This window comes from Saccostrea cucullata, unplaced genomic scaffold (assembly GCF_032062105.1).
Source record: "Saccostrea cucullata isolate Sc308-1 unplaced genomic scaffold, CSIRO_AGI_Scuc_v1 ctg48, whole genome shotgun sequence".
NCBI lineage: Eukaryota > Metazoa > Mollusca > Bivalvia > Ostreida > Ostreidae > Saccostrea > Saccostrea cuccullata.
In genome coordinates, this window is record NW_026930219.1 from 243800 (window position 1) to 264795 (window position 20996).

The 20996-nt window shown below is 34.8% G+C and overlaps 2 protein-coding genes across 5 annotated transcripts; one reads left to right on the top strand and one right to left on the bottom strand.

The window, feature by feature from the left end:
• Positions 1–503: 503 nt before the first annotated feature.
• LOC134283289 (hyaluronan mediated motility receptor-like) lies at positions 504–17095 on the bottom strand. Of its 4 annotated transcripts, none has more exons than XM_062765747.1 (20): positions 16957–17095; positions 16319–16414; positions 14380–14456; positions 12320–12409; positions 11916–12104; positions 11284–11485; positions 10914–11032; positions 10543–10721; positions 10004–10090; positions 9659–9775; positions 7966–8036; positions 7595–7743; positions 4473–6457; positions 4137–4250; positions 3712–3846; positions 3293–3384; positions 2360–2493; positions 2063–2225; positions 1482–1586; positions 504–748 (listed from the first exon to the last, which is right to left on the bottom strand). In XM_062765747.1, the coding sequence occupies exons 1-20, from the start codon at positions 17000–17002 to the stop codon at positions 735–737; spliced, it is 4164 nt and encodes a 1387-aa protein (XP_062621731.1). In that variant the 5' UTR covers positions 17003–17095; the 3' UTR covers positions 504–734. The 4 variants fall into 4 exon arrangements, with proteins under 4 accessions (XP_062621731.1, XP_062621729.1, XP_062621730.1 ...); XM_062765745.1 differs by having other exon boundaries at positions 10914–11035; XM_062765746.1 differs by having other exon boundaries at positions 2360–2489; positions 3289–3384; positions 10914–11035.
• A 227-nt stretch (positions 17096–17322) lies between these two features.
• On the top strand, positions 17323–19427 carry LOC134283292 (large subunit GTPase 1 homolog). Its single transcript, XM_062765753.1, has one exon. The coding sequence runs from the start codon at positions 17397–17399 to the stop codon at positions 19287–19289; it is 1893 nt and encodes a 630-aa protein (XP_062621737.1). The 5' UTR covers positions 17323–17396; the 3' UTR covers positions 19290–19427.
• The last annotated feature ends 1569 nt before the right edge of the window (positions 19428–20996 follow it).

The following is a 20996-nucleotide window of genomic DNA, read 5'->3' on the forward strand; positions in this document are numbered from 1 at the left end:
TTTTGCACTGTTTTTGAAATGTTGGCGAATTGGTCACAAGATGTCTCAAAAGTGTGAAAGCTATTCATTTTTAAATTTCTTTAGATGTTTATAGCTCTAGGAATCTTTAAAGCCTTGAATCATTAAATCTTGTCGATGCATATTGGATCATATGGGTGTGTCAGGCTTAGAGAAGGCAGTAACCTACTTTCTGAATTTTACAGCTATTCACTTACAGGCTAAGATTTTCAAACCATGTCAATTTATGTACTTAGAGCTCTTGGGTCTTTCAACTAAGAAGGTCAGTGACCTCTATGATACACTTTGACCTGCAGGGTCATCAAGCCTAATAGTTAATGCATCATTGGGCCCTGGAAGTGTCAATACAAAACTAGGTCACAGTGACCATCTTTTTAGCTTTCCTCAAATGTAAAGATGAGCTGCTACCACCTGATAACAGTGTCACACAGTGTTTGGAGCAATTAATGTCCACTGTATAGAATTAACATTTATAACTCAATAAAATAATCTTTTATAGTTTATTGAATACATAACTGATATGTGTTCAAATTTGACAATCAGCAACACTAAACTACAGACTGCCTGTAAATCTATCAATGGCTATGATAAAATTACCTAAAATCTAATACAACTTGATAGCAAAAATAGTTAAAAGTGAGAAAAATGGATTTTTAAAAATATATCCTGAGTTATAAGCTGCCTATCTCCTCTCTGTACTAGCTCTATCATACTCCTTATTTTCTGTTGCCTGAAAATGAAGAAAAGAAACTCAATTATATGACATTTAAAATATTTCTGTGATGCAAACACAATGGAACTACAAAGACTTGCGTCTACAAATAACAATGACATTTTAAAGAAAATTTCTAGCAAGTTAATGGTAAATATATGTAAAATCAATAATGTTTGTTTACTTGCATTTGTTAGCTACATGTACATAACTTTATTTTGATACAATGTGACAGCATTTTGGCCTTTCTTGGTTCAGGAATACATGTTCTCTTCACTTGTACATTTATTTGCTCAATTTTTATAACATAGATACAAGTAGCTTTATGAAAACTTCATTTTAAATATGCTTTCTGATCCTATAATCTCTAGTGTTTCATCTTTTTATCCCTAAAATAAAATCTAAGAAGACATGCAATGAAAAGAAAATTGAAGGAAATATAAGGTCCATGCTCTATGCAGGCAGAGTTTTGAAAATGATTTGGAAAATTATTTAGGTGTAGATAAAGTTCAAAACCAGATAATAGTTATAACATAGGAAATCTGAAAAGGAGAAATAAAATGCATCTTGAAGGCAAAATGTATTTCACTACTTAAGTGGCATCATCCATAAAGCAAAATCAAGAGAAGTGGATATTTTACAAACTTCTTTTTTATGTATCTCAGATTCAGAAAAAAGGTGTTTCAATCATGTCAAATGAGAAGCAGAGATAGGAGACTCGAACCATGCTGCTGAACAGTTTAGTTTTTACCCTTTGATAATTTACGTTTGCCACAAGAGTGACAATATTTGTGTTTTCTGAAGGGCACAGAACTAGCCTCTGAAGCTTCAACATGCTGTTGAATGCTGCACAAGTCTGAAATAGTTTTTATACATCAAGATAACCGCAACAAAGAATTATACAGCAAAACCTACAAACAAGGAAATCCTGAGACACAGAGTTTTAGTTCCTTATTACAAATTTTCTTTTATTCATTAATTAAGAGTGTTATGAGAAATGAGGAAAAGCTGTAACTTCTTTATAATTGAGATTTCCATATATCCAAGTCTCAAATAAGATGTTTTTATAATAATATATAATAAAGTCCAAAGCTCCATACATTGTATAAAAATATCAATCAGATAGCAAAGCCAGTGCAAAATCTGCATATGATATAGAAAAATTTATGAAAAAAGTGGGATATATTTTGAAGAATTAGAACAAAACACTATGAACCGAGCATATAATTTTTGCATAAAATCATGCTATAGGTAATACCAAAATGAAAATTATCAAAATACATGTACCATAATTAACAAAACAACCAGAAGTCGAGTTTAACTAGAACTCACCATCTCTGAGTGGTGAAGACGTGGGGGCTAGATTTTCTTTGCTGTGTTTGAAGGCCATGCTGGGGTCAAACTTTTTCTTGCCATCAGTCGTCCCTGCCTTTTCTTCCAGTTTTTGGATGGTTCTCTTTTGCTTGGTTAACTGCTCTTTAAGCATGGTCATCTCCTAAAAACAAAAGACCAACATACCAAAATAGACAATCTTTTATCATGTTTTGTGGTTGGGAAGTTAGTATACTCAATACAATGTCTTTGAAAAACATCTTTGGGTTGTATTTTTTTGATGAGACTTTAAATTACCCTTTTCAGAGTGTTATTTTCCTCCTTGATTTTGGCCACATGATGGATTTTCTGTTTCTGATTTTGATGTCCTAGAAGTTTGGCATACTGACTTGAGAGTTTGTCCATTTCAGCCTGGGCATGATTACTCCTGCCTACAATGACAGATGTTTTTACTTTACTTACTTTACTGATTTTGTGACACATAAAAACTATCAAGATAACATATTACTTCTGGTTTTTCATGAAAATCAATGTCTGGTAAATTTCAGTTAAAATAACAAAAATGAAAAAAAAAACTTTTAGAGGGGCCAATCTTAAGGGACAAGAATGAAACCTTTGAAAATGGTTTTAAGAGTACATATTCAAGATGGAAAGGCAGATTATATATCTTGAAATGCAAAAGAGATTTTGGAATGACCTTAACCTTTGACCTTGACCTGAATTTCAAGGTCAAGGGTCAATAGATCTATTGCAGTTGGTCCCATGTCTTTATGACTTGTCATTTTAGAAAAGATTTTGATATTCATAAACATTGAAAACATTCAGGAACATTAACTCATTAAAGGGGTTTATGAATCCTTTCGCAATATATAGATTGAAAGGTATTCAGATGGTGTGTAATTTATTCAAGATCTTTCTTTTAATTTTCAGTTTACTCATAAAAATTATACATATCTTACTTCTTGTACAGAAAATTGAAAGTTTGAACTTTACACGTTATCATGTATACGATTCATCAAGTTTCTCTGCTCTCTATGTTAAAATATTCATCTTTATGTTTATGAAAAGTTGGTAGAACTATTACTTTGCTAAACATTTAAATATGTGCTTGGAAATTTACTTTCAGACATTCATGGTATTCAAGACATTAGTTCTTACTACATCAAATGATGAAAAGTAAAACAATGGATGGACCTGACCACTGCATGACCGATCAGTACATGTACCTACCCAACAGAGCTTGTTTTTCTAATTCAAAAGCATCCAACTGCTCCATAAAAGGCTCCACTTTAGTCTGAAGATCCTCAAATAGTTTCTGCCACCTTAAATGAAATATATAATTATATTTATCATGTTTATAGATGGTTTATTCTAGTATCTGGACAATGAAGACAAAAATTCATTGAACAGTTTCATCTACAGGTACAGGTATATTTTTACTTTCTGATACCATGTCTGTACAGGTAAATATTATAAAATCCAATCAACAAAACTTGACTATCAGAGCCTCTAACTTTAACTATTTATGTATGAGTATCAATGCCTTACTTTTCACAGGTAAATACATGTATTATAAAATTCAATCAACAAAACTTAACTATTAGAACCTCTAATTTTAACTGTTAAAGTAATGAGTATTAATTTATTACTTTTCAGCCTCAGCTGTCATATTATCCAGTTCCTCCTGATTAGCCTGAGCTTGTACAGACTCACTGAGGACAGCTATTTCTTGTCTGTGTCTCTCTTTCTCCTCCAACCTCTCAGCTTCAGCATCTCTCAAAGCACTGTAAAACACCAAGTTATCAGGAATGAGACAGGGATATCTATATATATATATATATATATACAGTAGTGATAAATTCTCTATCTACAACTGTATATCTATGATCTCTGTCATTTCCACAGCAGCTATGCTAGAAAACTCTATCAACATGTCAACAAACACAAGCCATATTTAAGTGGGTTTTTTTTTTTAAAGGCCAATTTGGTTTATAGAATAACAGCACAGACTTCCTACAATGCATATCTAATTGTAACATAATATGTACAATTAATGTAGAAGCACAGTTCTTACCTCTGTAGTTTTTGGATTTCAAGCAACAATTCTTGCTCTTTGACTTCTTTCTGGGAAATCTGTTCACCAAGATCCTGGTTCTGTGACTTCAAATGATCTCTTTCTTCCTCCAATCTACATACAATGTAATTAGAGAATACTTTTCATTTGTACTTGCTAGTATTTTACAATCAAATCAATGAACATGATTAATAAATTGGTTCACCTTTCATTTCCCAAAAGCTTAGCCATCTAACAGATAGATGTTAGATCTCAAAAACTAAAATTTTGCACTATTTGGTTTTACATTTACATGTACATGTTGGAGCCACTTAAATAATAGCAATCATCACTTACTTGTCTACCGCCTTGGTGAGAGCCAGCCTAGCCACCTCCTGGTCCCTACACCTGCCCTGTAGAAGGTTGAAGTCCTCCTCCAATGTCTGTCTTATCTGCCTCTCACTCTGTAACTCTGACTTAGCCTTACTGATCTTCTCCGTGAACAGTTTGTTGTCCTCCATCTTCTTCTTCACAACATTAGACAGCTCACTCTGTAGCTGGTTCAGCTCCTTCTGGTTGGAGTTGGTGGATATGTAGAGAGATTTCTGAAGTTCTTGAATATTGTCTAAATGTTTTTGCACTTCAGCATCATGGGATTTTGTTATATTTGTGATCTTTGTTTTCAGATCTTCAACTTCTGCTTTCAGTTTACATTTAACTTGCTCAGCTTGTCCCATTTGATCTGTCAAACAAGAATTCTCCTCCGTAACAGAATTTAGTTTTAACTCCAGTGCCTGAATACGACTTTCTTTATCAGCCTGTTCAGATTTGGACTCCTTAGTTAACTGTTCACATTCATTCTGTAGATCTAACATTGTTTCCTGTGACTCCTTCAACTGTCTTTGCAATGCTGTGATCACTTGTTCGTAAGAAAGCTTTTGTTCCTGAAGCTTATTGAGCTGTGTGGATATGGACTCCTCCCTCTCTGTTAACATTAACTTTTCTTTCTCCAGATCATCGGCCGCTTGCTCTGCCTGGTTCTTCAGCCTCAGATTCTCCACTTCCAGTCGTTCTTTTTCTGTAGCAATGTCTGCTGTCTTTTGGTACAGACTTGCTTTCTCCTCTATTAAGTGTTTCACTCTTTCCTCAAAACCAACCAATTGTTCTGACATCTGGTCAAGGTCTTGTTCTTTCAAAGCGTTAAGATAGTCGATCTCCTTCATAAGCTGACTGTTTTCCACTAACAGACTTGTGACATCTTTCTCTTTCTTGACACATTCGTCTTTGTTCCTCTCCACTTCCTGCTGTAACTGTTCAAGCTGAGCCTTCAGTGTGGATTCTGTCACTACCAGTAAACTCTTTTCACTCACAATATCCTCTGCTGTTTCCTTCAGCTTAACATTCAGCTCTGTAACAACGAGGTCTAATTTCTCCTTCTCTTCAGATATAATTCTAACTTGTTCTTCCAGGTTACCATTCTTTTCTGACAAAGTCTCTATCAGTTGTTGTTTCTCAGCTAGAGAAGAGTCTGTCTCAGTGGAGCTGACTTGCAATTCAGCCACTTTACAGAACAGTTCATGTTTCTCTTTGATGACACACTCTAAATCTCCTTTCAACTTAACATTTTCCTCCTTCGTTTTCTCTGCCCTCTTCATGATAGATTCCATGGCGTTTCCTTGACTCTGTTTTAATTCCTCATATTCTCTCTCTAAAGATTCAGCATCAGCCCTCAGAATCGCTATCTTTTCCTCCAGATTTGATATTGTGGCTTGACAGTTTAACAAACAGTCCTCTTTCTCGGTAATGGTGCGTTCAAGTTTTTCATTTTCTTCTTTGACTTTCTGTAAGTTTTCTTCCATTGACTTCATCTCATTTTCTTTAGTATCCAACAAGCGTTTTAACTCCTTTTCAGACTGCTCAGTAAGGTTGGCAATTTCAGTATTCAGATTTTCTACCATATTTTTCAACTCCATACATTTTTGTGTTGACTCTTCAACTTCCTTTTTGTGTTTCTCATTTTCTTCTATTAAACTTAGCTCTCTTTTCTCCAGGTCAATGATTTGATCAGCATGGCCTCTGGCTGTTCTCTGGTGAATCTCCTCTTCTTCCTGTAGCTGCTTCCTTATTGAATCCACTTCTTTCTGAATTTCTACCTTCAGCGTTTCAATCTCTTTCTCCTGGATCTCGGCTTTCTCTTTCAGGTGCTCCATTTCAATCCTTGCCCCGACCAGTTGAACATCCAAGTCTGTGATCATGTTCTCTTTGTCCTTAATAAGCTCTGTCATTTCATCAGATTTTATTTCTTTATCCTCCAGCTGTGATGCAAGGGTTTCTATTTCTTCCTGTAAGCAGAAAAATCAAATGTTTTTAAACAATGCATTTTTTTTTAATTAAGCCAGTATAAAATATATTGAACAGTCAAGGGCATCATGGAAACAAGTTATTTTTGAAATAATTTGTTTCAGTTATTTAATGTCAACATTTTGGGTTATCTTCCCCTGATTATGCTTTTCTTCAGTAACTTATTCCAGTTATTGATACTTTACTACTCATTATTGTAAACCTACTGGCATCTGAATAGCTTTATTCATGCTGTGCTTGGGTTATTAAGTACTGGTAGATGGTTCATGACAGGAAAAGTAATCTACGGGAACACACTGAAATCCAACAAATTATCACTTATTTCAATTATTTCATCCTTAACCCATCGCACTTTAAAACTCTTGCACAAAAATCTACAGCTTTGCACAAAAAATGTAAGACATAGAGATTGTAAAGTAATATCCAAAGATTTTAGAAAAATTAGTCTCAATGTTGGCAAAATTGGCGGAAGATGTGTAATTGACCTCTGAAATGTTAATGAAATGGAATTGAAAAATATTATGTTATTTTCATATCATCATTTGTGCTCAGTAGATATTATGTTTGTTAAGTTTATTAGAAGAAGTACATATATTTACAACTTTCTCAGCCTTAAATCATCTTAAATCAGCAGCAAACACAAAATATTAATGTTTTTTTTTGCTAAACTAATAGGCATTCTACTTTTTAAGCATTAACTCAAATGAGTTACTTTTTTGTTTAGTAATAAATAAGTGAAGTAACATAAACAAGTTATTTTAGAAAATAACTTGATTCCATCATGCCCCGGACTGTTGAAGTGAATTGCTTCAACCCAATAATGTATGTTTGCAAACTTACAAACATGATTTTCTTGGTGATTTTGGATTATTGTAAACCAACTATTATTTGCAACAACTTTCATTCACAATAAAAAATCTTTCTGTGACCCCTTAATATTTGCAAGTAAATATTTTACACAAGTACATAATCAAAATGTAAATTTAAAGAGTTCTTAGTTGGAAATATATTTCAAAGTAAAAGAAGGGTGAAAAACTTGCAGATAATTCTTACATGTATTAAACAAAACTTAGGTGGTTTACACTATAGTGTAAATGATAAGTGTTCTCTCTGCTTACCAACTGGTCATGCATTTTCCTAATAAGCTCATTATTTTTTTCCTCCAGACAGCATTTCTCCCTCTGGATGTCAGCGAGACTAGTCTGAGCGATTCCTAGCTGGTATTTCAGGTTCTTTATAATCTCCCCACTGGACTTTCTCTCATGTCCTACAAACACATAAATTTAAGGTTGGTTTACATGCGTAAAAGTAAATCAGATACATGTACTTGCAAGTAAACATCTGTGCAATATCACTTTAATTACATCTGTAATATGGTTTCTAAAATTATCTTGTTCAGTTAATTGCTTATTCAATAATTGTATTAAGATAACATATCTGGCTGATTCAGATTAAGAGTTAGACTATACTTGTACATGTAAATACATACCATGATTTTTCTCCAGAATCTGAAATTTCTCCATTAGAATCTTTATGTTTTCATTCAAAGTATTTTTCTCCCTAGAAAGCAAAAAAGAATAAAGTGCCGCACCACAGCATGATACGCCCGTCAAAAAATTACAATTTTCTTGAACAGTTTAGGTGCAAGGAAATCACATCAACCTTGATTCTAAGATTTCGATGATTTTTCCATTCCTTAAAATATTTATCCATCCTCTGTGATGTAGGCATCAATTTTAATAAATATTACATCACTGATAGATTTCTGTGCTGGTTGTGTTAGACCTTGTCAAATGCCCATCATCAAATTAGTCTTAACAACTTAAGCTTTAATCTATACCAAATTAATTTTGAAAAGAAAAGGCTGGCCATCAAATGACATATGTTATAAACTGACCAGCAGTTCTTCTGTCTAATCCCCAAAGGGTACAGATAAGGTCACTGCTTAATCAGAGCGACTGAGACAGCTAGCCTTCCTACATTGAACTCATTAATTAATCTTTAACTGGATGCTTGTCTAATCATTACTATCAAGAGATGAATGGGTCTGCACTATCTACTATAAATTTAATAAAATACTCAAAGATTTTTTTTTTGGTTGAGATTTAATGTCCGACAGGTTTTAATATGTAATTCATATGGACATGCTGATTCCACCCCACCCCAAAAAATTAGTTTTTAAATTAATAATATTACATAATATCAGATTAGTCTATCATGCAATATCAAATTAGTTTTAATTACTTTTAATCATATTCATTTTAAAACTTAAGCTAGTCAACAAGAGCTATTTTTAATCAAACAGGCTTACCCATTTGCCCAATACTCAAGGGATATAGATAACACCAATGCTAGCTCCTCGCATTCAAAACCCATTAATTTCTCTCTAATTTGACATGCAACTTTCTGTTATCAAAATTCTTCTTGACCAGTGCTTGATAATTACACTCATGGGAGAGGCAGGATTTCTCTGACATACATTATATTTGTTATAGATTGCTGTCAAGTATATGCTTAAAAAAAATAAGTATTTTCTTGATTTAACACTTTTTTAATAAGAACAGTGCAATACTCTTACATTATTTGGGATGTGTAAATGAATAGTAAAAAGACACATGTTTTTTTTAAAAATTCACTTAAATTAAAGGTCACAGTGACCTTGAAATAGGTCGCGACACACCTTCTACCTAAGATGCATAAACTGGCCAAGTTTGATGATTGTAGGTCTTATGGTTTTCTAGTTATGGGCCGGAAAGGATTTTTCCATATTTGGCTATAACTTCTTAAATAAAGGTCAGAGCGACCTACTTTTTGTGCGCGACACACCTTCTACCCAAGATGCATCAGATGACAAAGTTTGATAATCCTAGGCCTAGTAGTATTAAAGTTATGAGCCGGAAACGAAAAAGCTAACAGACAGACGGATGGACACGAAGCCTATAACATAATACGTCCCGTCTTAGGACGGGCGTATAAAAATTGTTCCTCTGCTTATTAACATTTCAAATAATAAAAGGACCAGAAGCAACACATGAGAATAAAACTCTGCCGGAGTGCTGGTTTGTATTAAGCTTAGTTGGTGAGAACGAGAGCTCTAATACTTTGGAGACTTCCTTTGTGTCAATTAAAAATAAAACCAATAAAGAGCAACTTATTGCTGGTTTTACAATAGAAACACCTACTCTTCTAACTGATCCATTTTCTCTGTCAGTACAGCTACCTCTGCCTCCAGCTCAAAGGTCTCCTGGTCCATCTCCCCAGCCAGATCACACACGGCCGACACCTCCCCCTTCAGAAACCTTTAAAAAACATAAGACGTAAACAGTCTCTGATTTATTTTCAATTTTTGTAATCACATTTATCTAGTTAAGCTTTGTCCCCAGCATGTTATAAGATTTGTCACTGTTTTATGAGTTTCAGCTGAATTTACCATTGCAGAGGGATTTTTTTTAAACTTGAGGCTAGAACCAGAACCTCTGTGACCGGGGACTTCTGAGCCCCCTAGTGAAGTGGAATCTACTGTTTACCTGACTTCGTCCTCCTTGCTCCAGTTCTTATCTGTTAGACTCCTGATCTTACTGTACAGCAGCTTCCTCTGGTCTTTGGTCTTTTCCCTGCATGCATGAAAAAAAGTTTTAAACTAGTATGCATTTTTCTGATTCTCTTGTCTTGTTTAGTACCTGCATCTCTGTATACTGTACCATATAACTGAAACCTGTCTGTTTATTTATAACCCCTCATCCCTTCCTCGAGATTATGTATCCCAAGACTACTGTAACTCCTAAATATTACCACATTTCAATGATTGTTCTGAGAGTGTAGTTCTAAACTAATCAATGACCCCTCACCCCTATGACTATGATGAATGCAATTCCTTAAACCATTCATGTTTTAACAATGTTCTTAAACTCCCCCTAACGTATACCATTTTTTGAGCAACTGTAACGCACCAATGAACCATCACTTAGTTCCCTATGAGATGTAATGATCTACGAGTTGTACTGACTTTAGAGTTGTACTGACGATGACTGCTCACCCCTCTGACAGTGTATCCTAAGATTCTCACCTCTCTGCCTGTATCTCCTTAGCCTGCTGTAACATGTTTTCCTCTGTTTGTCTCAGTGTGGCTACCAGACTTTCCTGTTGTTGTCTTGCTGTGTTACACTTCTCCTGCATGGCTTGTCTCATATCATCGACCTTACTGCTGTACATCTGAATGACCTTCTCAAATCGATTCTTCAGTTTCTGAAATATGCAAATGAATACAATAAATAAAATTTCCTTTGTATGCAACAATGCTTTCCAGTCTTGGGAACTCAAAAGAAAGACTACATTGTGAAATGAAGATTCTCATTTTCTGCATCTTGAAACTTGAAATAGTGAGTGAAAGTAACTGAAAACGGATAATTCTCTGTAGTTAACTACAGTGCACTGTACCTCCACGTTTTTCTTTGATGTGCCTGGTTTTCCACTGGCCTGACCTGGTTCCCCTGTTTTGGTTGTCTCTGTTTTTACTGATTCAGTTTTCTGAGGAGATCCATAAAGTTTACCATCTTCTGCTACAACATACAGGTAAAAATGTATAAATTCATCTTTAAAACTAATACTCTTTTTAACTTCTTTGCATTTATTAAGAATACCCTTGCAGCAAGAATATTGTTTTAATGAACAATAGTTAAAACACCAAAATATTCTACAAAATATTTTCTTTTAACAACATGCTTACTAAAATTACCAACTGATTTCCAAAGAGATCATTAAATTATAAACTGCATGAAAAATCAGAGGTTTTATTCCATATGCTTACCAAAATTATCAACTCTATTTTCCAAGGAGACTATAATAGATTCAAACAATGTGAAATCAGACAGCTGAGATTTTTTCAATGTATCTATTTCCTGATCAAGTCTGTGGATTTCTTTGTCTTTCAGTTCTAGTTGATGTTTGAGATTGGAAAGTTCCACCAGTGTGGCTTCATTTCTCTTCCCTGCATTTTCTGCTGCTGAGATCTAAAAGATTCACATTTAATGAATACATGTATGTCATCAACGTCTCTCAATACCAAATTTAGGTTTTATGTTACTATGGGTTTATTTATATATACAATGTGGCAAGTATACTAATCTAATTGTAAATTTGTCTGAGTAAATTGAGGGTAATCTCAATATTTTGTGTAGTGAATCTACTGTAGAAATCAATTCTTTATAACACTTTTCATTGTTAAACAGTTATTTAGTGTTTTAATATAGGCAAGAACTTTTTTCAAAGAATTTGGACATTATTTACACATAAATTATCTTTAATACTTTACAAAAAGATGCAATAAAAAAAATTCTATAGGTAGAAAATCTTATATAATTACCAGTTATGCAAAATAAATATCTTGCAAATAAATATTTACAGTAAAAAATAGTCTGAAATTCCCCAATTTATTTTTACCTTATTTTTCAACAGGTCATTGCTTTTGTTGGCATCTTTCATGGACTTCTCCAGTGTGGCTACTTTTGCAATTAGAGAGCTTCGGTCAGTCTGAGCATTTGCCAAGCGACCCTCCAATTTTGTTATTTCTTCCTCTCGATGACTTAAAACCTTGTCTCGATTTGTTCTCTCTTGTAAAAGCATACGGATCTGAAAACATAAAAAATATAAAGTTACAAATTTTTTTGGACACAACCAATAATTTCAGTACATGAGATATCTTAAAAATATCAACAGTTTCTTCAAAATTGATCTAACAAAATGCAGGTAGGTTTTTTTGTGGTGTGATCTCTAGGAATACAAATAATTATATGTACATACATGTAAATATCAGACATCGTTGTAATCTATTCCTGTTCTATTACCTCTCTCTCCAGCTCCTTGATCTTGATAGAATCAGCTGACGGAGTCTGTTCTGCTTTCTTGGTTTTTGGTTTAAGGATACTGCTGTCAAACTAAAGGAGAGAGGACAAGAATATCACATGCTACAATTTCATTGTGAGGAGTTAAAAGCTATTTTTACAAAACTCCAAGAACCTGCTTTCAGTGATTTTTCTACACTCAATTTAGGTCCGAATATCGGCCCTTTCCCCTCTCAAAAATTACCGATATTTTCCCAATTTTCAACTGCTGTTTTCCAAAAATCAAAACGTATTGTTTGGTTATATTGAATATTTTATGTACGATTTATCTAAAATGGAACGCTATTGTTTTTGGTCAATCGGACGCTTAAAATAATGGCAAAAAAGAGCAGTTTATTTGTGTGTTTGCAAGACTTGGATTTAAACACATCAATCATGTGGATGTCAAACTTGTGTGTCACTACATCGTAAGAAATTTAATATGCATGTGAATCGGTTAAATATAGCTGAATTTGTAAATTGCAAGTACTAGTACACGTAGTTCTACAACAAGCTTTCTTGATTTCACTAAAATTAAACTGTTTCTTCATCCTGCAGATACTTGCATTGCAGAAAAATACAGCAATCACATGCTTGTAAATCGTGTCAAGATTATTCCATCTCCAATGCGAGCAATACTGAGAAATCGGGAATGATTTTTTCTCAATTATGTCTACCATTATGGCAAAAAATGGAATATAGGACAATCGAAGAACAAAAATGAAAGAAAATTTAAAATGTAGAACCGTGTCCATTTTGTTGAAAAATTTTGTAGCAAATAAATTTAATAAAAAATGTTACATTTACGAGGGTTGTCCCGTAAAATCGTGGACAAGTTGTCTAGTGTGAAAAATAAACATCACTGCGTTCTGAAATTTTCACCATTTTTTAGTAGATAAATTATGAATATACATAGCAAATTTCAAATAGATATATGCATAGGTAAACAAATTGTGATATTTTATGTAATGTACTGTATCGCCCTACGGCGCACGGATGATAACGTCAAAGTCTTTAAAAAAGCGTCATGTTTCATCTTTGCTAAACTTACAAGTTGGATAAGCCCCACTTAAATTTAGAAATTTTATTGATTTACATATGTGAGTATCTATAACCAGTTAAGAAACCAATGTGGCACACTCATGCGATCTGATGAATATTTATTAGCAAGTTACAGACAGTATTCTCACCATCATTCAACTAAAAGAGAATCTCACATGGACGGTCAACAGTGACAGCTTCCTTTGCTATTACAAATGGCAGTCTGTCCATATGGTTTGTACTATCTGGGGACTCGACCACGAAGACTTCACTAAGAGAACTTTCATTTCATTTATATACTAAAGATCTGGTGATATTTTTCATATTTTCTTTCGTCTGTATTCATTTAAAGTCTCTTAAGGCGTCATTACAACATCCTAATCTATCTGAACTGCTCTCCGGTGCGCCGTAACGTCATAAAAAATTTTTCGTGTATTGTGTTTATTACTTTCCCATTTCAAATGCTGGGGAAACTGCCAAAAATTAACCAAATGCCTTGAAATTTTTAAAAAGACGACAGAATCGATTAAGGAATGGAATTAGGATAATTTTCATCCTAATCTTATGTATTGAAAACTTTTATTACGAATTAATTCTTATGTCTTATCTAATATAACCTTGTTATTTTTACCGTGCGCCGTAGGACCGTACCTTGTGCACATTCAAGCAGAATTAAATCTTAATTTTTGAATATATATTATCAAAAACATTATGATTCACTTAAATATGATAAATAAACATTTAATGAAAATTTCAGCTTAGTGCGTCCACAACTTTTCGAGAAAAACGCGTTGTCCACGATTTTACCGGGCAACCCTCGTACTTATATATTTTAATTTTACTTGTCAATATGAAGGTTAATTACAAATCTTATTGTTTTTTCCAATTTGACACATATGTCGACAATTTTTCCCAATTGAAAAGGCCCAGGCCGCTTTTAAAAAATGTAGAAAAATCACTGGCTTTAGACTGATTTTACTTACAACTGAAGTGTTTCCACACACAGAGTCACTAGGAATCCTTTTCTTTGATGGTGTATCCAAAACATCTGACCCTACATCTAATTAAGATAAAGAAATCAATTGTTATACCTTTAATACAGTATTACAATGTTCAAAAACAAGTCTAAAGATGCACCAAACAAACTGAAGATGATAATCTAATTAGTACTCTTGGTTAAATGTTATTACTATACTAGTCAAAATTTCTAAGTCCCCAGGCAAGTTTTTGCTTTACACCGCTCTTATATTGAATTATTTTGACAGTATAATTTAATAAATATACAAGATAAAAAAGTAGCAATACAATTTTTTCACTTAATTTATTTTATTGAAGCACTTTAACACAATATGCAGAAATGTTAAGGCACCCTAAAATTAAAAGTTCACAACGTTAAATACCGCATTATCCACCATTCAAACGAATTCACAGCAAGACAACCGTTCCTCAAAGAGTTAACACTATTTAACATGTTTAAGAAAAATTCTTTTATTGAATGTTTTTCCGTGTGGAGAATAGGTCGTCCTCTAGTTCCGCTAGATTCTGCTGCTGGAAAGGCTGTCTCAAACTCCGGTTTATCTTCTTCCATACATGTTAGTTAGGGTTGAGATTAGCCGAAAGTGCCTGTGCCTTGCTTACAAAAGTTACATAATGTCTTATTACATGTGTACCCTCTAGGATGATTTTGTTGTGTTTGTTGAAAATCTAGCGATTTCTATTTTCTAATGATTAGAACGAATTCAGGTATGCTTTGTAGGTTTTTCGGGCAATAATTATAAAGGTTTTAAGTAAAATAAAGTCATACAGTGAAAGGAAACAGAACTCTCGTTAACTACGACCAGCTTGGGCCATTTCAACTTCACTTTCACATTGTTGTGGGGACATACATCACATTTTAATCAAACTTTTTTCCGTTTTTCTTTATCAATTAAAGATGTAAAACACATGGAAGTAAAAAATATAAAGAATACACCCGAAAAACATATGGAACTCGAACTTCATGCTTTTTAACAAAAACGGTCACGGTCGAGTAATTACACATTCGATTACAATTTTTTTTGGCCTTGACAGGTAAGTATTGCAAATTAAAGGCAAAATTGTAAGCAACTAGTACATTGATGTTAAGGTTTTGAACTTTTTGAAAAAATAAAAGTGGGGACTTAGAAATTTTGACAAGTATATAAGTACTAGATTAAATACAAGAAAATACGATTAAATACGAGAATTGGTCCAAAGTAAAATTCATCTAAATTGCAAGATTAAAATTCTTTGACCATAATGCTACAGACCCTGTTATGCAAACTATGCGCAATTTTCAGCGAGATTTTCTATGCACTGTCGGGGAGAAATTTTTCCCTTTCCAGCATTCCGGCAATAAACCATCTTTCTCTCCCTACTCCTAGTAGGAACATTTTAAAATCTATGTTTTTTTTATCCACCTCCCAACCCTTTAGACTCGATTGTATCTATCATGTCTATAGACCAAAAAAAACTCGCTTATTTGAATTTCCTACCCACCGATAAAAAAATGAAAACAACCTAGTTTATTGGTTTGTAGATACGACTATGAAGGGTTGAGAGGTGAATCAAATATACAAATTGATAAAAGAATGTGTCAAATTAGCAAGTTAAAGGTGTTTGACTGACCCATGCTGGAATGTGGCGACTTTCTACCCAACAGCACAGAGAAAATCTTGCGCCATAATTTCCATACTTTTTGCATTACAGGAACTGTAGTATTATGGTCAAAAACTTATATATAAAATCAAATTGCTACATTTCTGCATCTACAGATATATGCCTCACTGAATAATAACTGGTACAATTTTCTCAAATATGTCATATTAGGTTCTAAAGCATTAATCTTTTTATCTTCATTCCAAACAAAATATTATAAGTTGTCTCTGTTCATTGTGTCTTTACCTTGTGGAGCCTTGAACCTCTCTGATTTATCTATAAGGCCTCCTGCCTGTTTGGAAGAAAGTTTGGGGTCATACGCTCCAACAGGGGGAGCACACCCTGCAAGATAAAATAGAAATACACAAATTATACAGTTGAAAAATACATTATGTTAAGAAAAATCTTTGAAGGTAGGTTCCACATAAAAATATCCCCCACGGGGGGAGGGAGGGAGGAGGCAGAGTATATTTTTATTCACTAAGACCAGGCAGTACTAATAGTGCTGTCTATCAGAAGGAGTGTAAGGGGTGTGTGAAATTGAGTTGGATACCTTGTAGAAAGAAAAAAGGGGTGTTGTACACAATTCACAAATGCCTGTGATTTTAATAACCATGGACATGATCATGATGATGAATCGATAAATAATCATAATAGGAAAATCTCTCCCTCTAAAAGTTACATTTAGATTGTCCAATCTTATATGATACATGTTGTTCAATATAAAAAATTTAAATAAATATTTTTGTTGATCACTACAAAATGCCTTGCAATTTTACATCAAGGACTGACTTAGGAGAAAACATAATTTAGGGCTATGATAACGCCTTGCAGAATTTTAAACTTTTAAAATGTGTGTGATACAGATTGATCTGTAGACTTACCCGACACTTCATTGAATCTTTTGAAGTTTGCCTTCGGAAAAGACATTGTTGTTATGATCTTTACTTTGTCATCTACTGATCCCTTTCGCCGCCAATGTTCAAATGCAGCCTGCTATTTATTTCTTTGAAGAATCTAACCAATCAGGTGCGTCCAGGAAATATGAAAAACCTAAAGGCTAAAGCCAAAGTCGAAGAATGACAATTTCCGGAAAAATAAACGAAATAGTAAATAGGTAATGCCCCCTGTAAATATGTGCTAATCAGATTGATGGGCAAATATTTATTTTGAAACAATATGCACAATACAGACAAACTTACTTATTTTTAGAATCAAACAAGTGATAAAATTAAAAATAATAGAAATCTTTTATCAGAGTTATTCCTCTTGGAAGAAGCCATCTTCAGTGTTGACATGAGCACGTTGTGAAATCATCTTGAAAATGGGGAGAAAGAAAACTGGTGGAAATTTAGGGAAAACCTTAATAAAGGATCGTTTTGGCAAGAAAAACATTGTCAAGAGGGATGACTCGTTCCTTCACACCAGTGAACTTCAGGACGGTTATGACTGGGGGAGACTGAATCTCCAGTCTGTCACAGAACAGAGTAACTTGGACGACTTTCTGGCCACAGCAGAACTCGCAGGGACCGAGTTTACAGCCGAGAAACTAAATATACAGTTTGTCGACCCCCAGAAACATACAGGATTAAAACCTGAGGAGTTGGACCATATTAAACAGTTACACAAAGAGCATGAGACATTGCTAAGGATTCCCAGAAGACCCCTTTGGGATGAGACAACCACTGCTGAACAGTTAGATCAGATGGAAAGGGAGAGCTTTCTGCAGTGGAGGAGAGGTCTATCTGCTTTACAAGAGATTGAGGGGATAATCATGACTCCGTATGAAAAGAATCTTGAGTTTTGGCGACAACTGTGGAGAGTGATAGAACGTAGTGACATCATCGTCCAAGTGGTGGACGCTCGGAATCCCTTGTTGTACCAGTGTAATGACTTAGAGCAATATGTCAAGGAAGTCGATACAAGCAAAGTTAATATCTTAATCATCAATAAAGCTGATTTTCTCAGTAACAGTCAAAGACAGATGTGGAAGGAGTATTTCGATAAAGTTGGAACTCGGGTGGCATTTTGGTCGGCACTAGAGGAATCTGAGAGGCATGAGAGAGCTGAGAGGGAGGAAGAGGAGGAGGAGATGTTATTAGAGTCGGATAGTGAGGAGGAGGAGGAGGAAGGAAGTGAGGAAGAGGGAAATATTGACAGTGACAAAATTGAGGAAAAAGTAGCTAGTTCAGATAAAATCAGCATTGATGATCATACAGACATCATAACAGAAGAAACTTCTTGTTCAACACACAAATCTCCTTCTGATAATACGGAAACTCAAAACAGTGGAAGTGAGGCTTCTGGAAGTGCAAAAATGAATAACAGTGTTAAAGTTCTGAATGCAGAAGAATTGCTGGATTATTTCAGAAGTGTTCACCAGGGGAAAAAAGTGACAGAGGGACAGACAACAGTGGGCATGATCGGGTATCCTAATGTTGGGAAAAGCTCAACAATAAATGCAATCCTAAAAACCAAGAAAGTACCAGTGTCCTCAACCCCAGGGAGAACCAAACACTTCCAGACCCTTTATGTGGAGAGTGACTTGATGCTGTGTGATTGTCCTGGACTTGTCTTCCCATCATTTGTATCAACAAAAGCAGAGTTGATTGTGAATGGAATTTTACCGATTGACCAGATGAGGGACCATTGGCCCCCAGTGAATCTTGTGTGTAGTTACATCCAGAGGGAGACCCTGGAGGCTTTGTATGGAATAAACCTCCCACCACCTCAGGAGGGGGAGGACCCAAATCGTCCTCCAACTGCAGAGGAACTTCTGACAACCTATGGCAGTATGAGGGGATATATGTCTGTAAATGGTATCCCAGACTGCCCGCGGACGGCCAGGTATATCCTCAAGGACTTTGTGAATGGACGCTTACTCTACTGTCACCCACCACCTGATGTGGATGAAAAAGATTTCCAGTCAGGAGGAATAGTTCCTAAGGATCTAAGAGATAAACAAACTGTTTTGTCAAGAAAGAAACCAAAAGAGGCCCCCGCACAGCAAAGCAAGCTTGATAAGGACTTTTTTCAGAAATTAAATGTTGGTATGCATTCTAAAGGAATGGTCAGTGCCAAACAATCAGGAGGGGCCACCTATGGGGGGAGCAGTGCGAGTAGCAGTATGATGTCAGTGGCTGGAAAACCATGGAAGAAACACCACAACAAAGGGAAACGGGAAAAATTACGCAGACTTTACAAAGACGGGGAGTGATGTGTTGTGGAAGAGTCAATATTTAAAAGAAAAATATCATGTGATGAATAACTTCCAAAATATTCCTTATATTAAATTGAAAAAAAATACATGTATATATATTATCATGATTATATGAAATAAACATATCTAAAGATATCTTGCTTCTATTGGCTTATAATTTTTATATCTTGATACAAGGCAAAGAGAATTATTACCGGTACATTCATAATTTGGTGGTGTAAATGTGGCTTTGTGTTTCATTGAATCATTCAGTTCTGAATGTGAGCTTCAATGATTCTACTTATTTCCCAAGAGTTGCTTGCATAGCGCAGTTAGAGCATCTGCTCTGGAGAGGAGCTGATTCTTGCTTCATGGGTTTGAATCCACCGCGGAACATGGATACCAGTCCTTTGGACGAAACACTATAAACCGAGGTCCTGTGTCCCAGTAGGTGCTGGCACAAAAAAGATCTCTCACAGCTATAGGTATAAATTTGTAGCCCTCCACCGACAAGTGGTGGTGTCTGTCAACTCTATGAGTGAAACATTCTCATGTGAAGGTAAAACAATAAACAAATAATTTGAAACCAACAATCATTTCTCATGTCCATTTATTTTGGATTTCATCTTGGTTATACAACTGAAACAAAAATTTAGATTATTTTTACACAAAAGAGACACCTGTGTCCAGAACATGAATCTGACTGATTTGGACCAAAGTTACTTGGTAATTGATAAAGGTTTCTATGTAATTTTCTTGCTCTGATCATATTAACTGTCTCTAATATCTCAATTATAATGTAGAAGCATTTAGGTCTACACAAGTATGTAGAGTCAAGCCTTTATTATAATAAGCAGTTTTTTGGGGGGTGGGGGGGGGTGGTGAGTAAATAACAGGAATTTAAGGACAGGTGATGCAAACAAACCTTATCAAAATGTCTAAAAATAAGTTTTTATGTGAGTAAAATGAATAAAATTAACCGCACAGATTTTTTTTATTCACTTAAAAATTCACAATATCTGGATTAGTTTTATTGGACTTATTGCAGAAAGGCTGAATTTTGAACATAAAAAAAAATATACACCATCCAGGCATCCATATTTTTAGCTCACCTGAGGGTAGGGCGGGGCCAAAATGGCGGACCAAAGTTTTACATAGGAATATATAGGAAAAATCTTTAAAAATCTTCTTCTCAAGAACCACTGGGCCAGGAAAAATGAAACTCATGTCGAATCATCCTCAGGTAATGTAGATTCAAGTTTGTTCAAGTCATGACCCCCCGGGGGTAGGGCGGGGCCAAAATGGCCGATCAAGTTTTACATAGGAATATGTAGGAAAAATCTTAAAAAATCTTCTTCTCAAGAAACATTGAATCATGAAAGATGAAAGTAATGTGAAATTATCCTCAGGTAATGTAGATTCAAGGTTGTTCAAGTCATTACCCCCAGGGGGTAAGGGTGTGGCCAAAATGGCCGACCAAAGTTTTACATAGAAATATATAGGGAAACCTTTTTAAATGTTCTTTTCAAGCACTTCAAAGCCATGATTAGTAATATTTATATGGAATCATCCTCAGGTAATGTAGATTCTAGTTCGTTCAAATTATGATCCCCTTGGGGGTTAAAATTCAAGCCCCCCCCCCCCCCCCACTTAAGTTAACTTACAGTTCTGATCTGATATGTGTTTTTTTCTAGCTGATGTGCTCAGGTGAGCGCTGTGGCCCCT

Bases quoted from the DNA above. Each gene is read 5' to 3' on its own strand.
- LOC134283289 (XM_062765745.1), bottom strand. From the start codon at position 17,002: ATGTCTTTTCCGAAGGCAAACTTCAAAAGATTCAATGAAGTGTCGG. The intron at 3,847-4,136 runs GTAAGAACTGTG...GGTGTTTTACAG, and splicing joins GAAATCCAAAAACTACAGAG to TGCTTTGAGAGATGCTGAAG. The intron at 2,226-2,359 runs GTAATTTAAAGT...TTTTGTTTTTAG, and splicing joins AAAATAACACTCTGAAAAGG to GAGATGACCATGCTTAAAGA.
- LOC134283292 (XM_062765753.1), top strand. From the start codon at position 17,397: ATGGGGAGAAAGAAAACTGGTGGAAATTTAGGGAAAACCTTAATAAAG.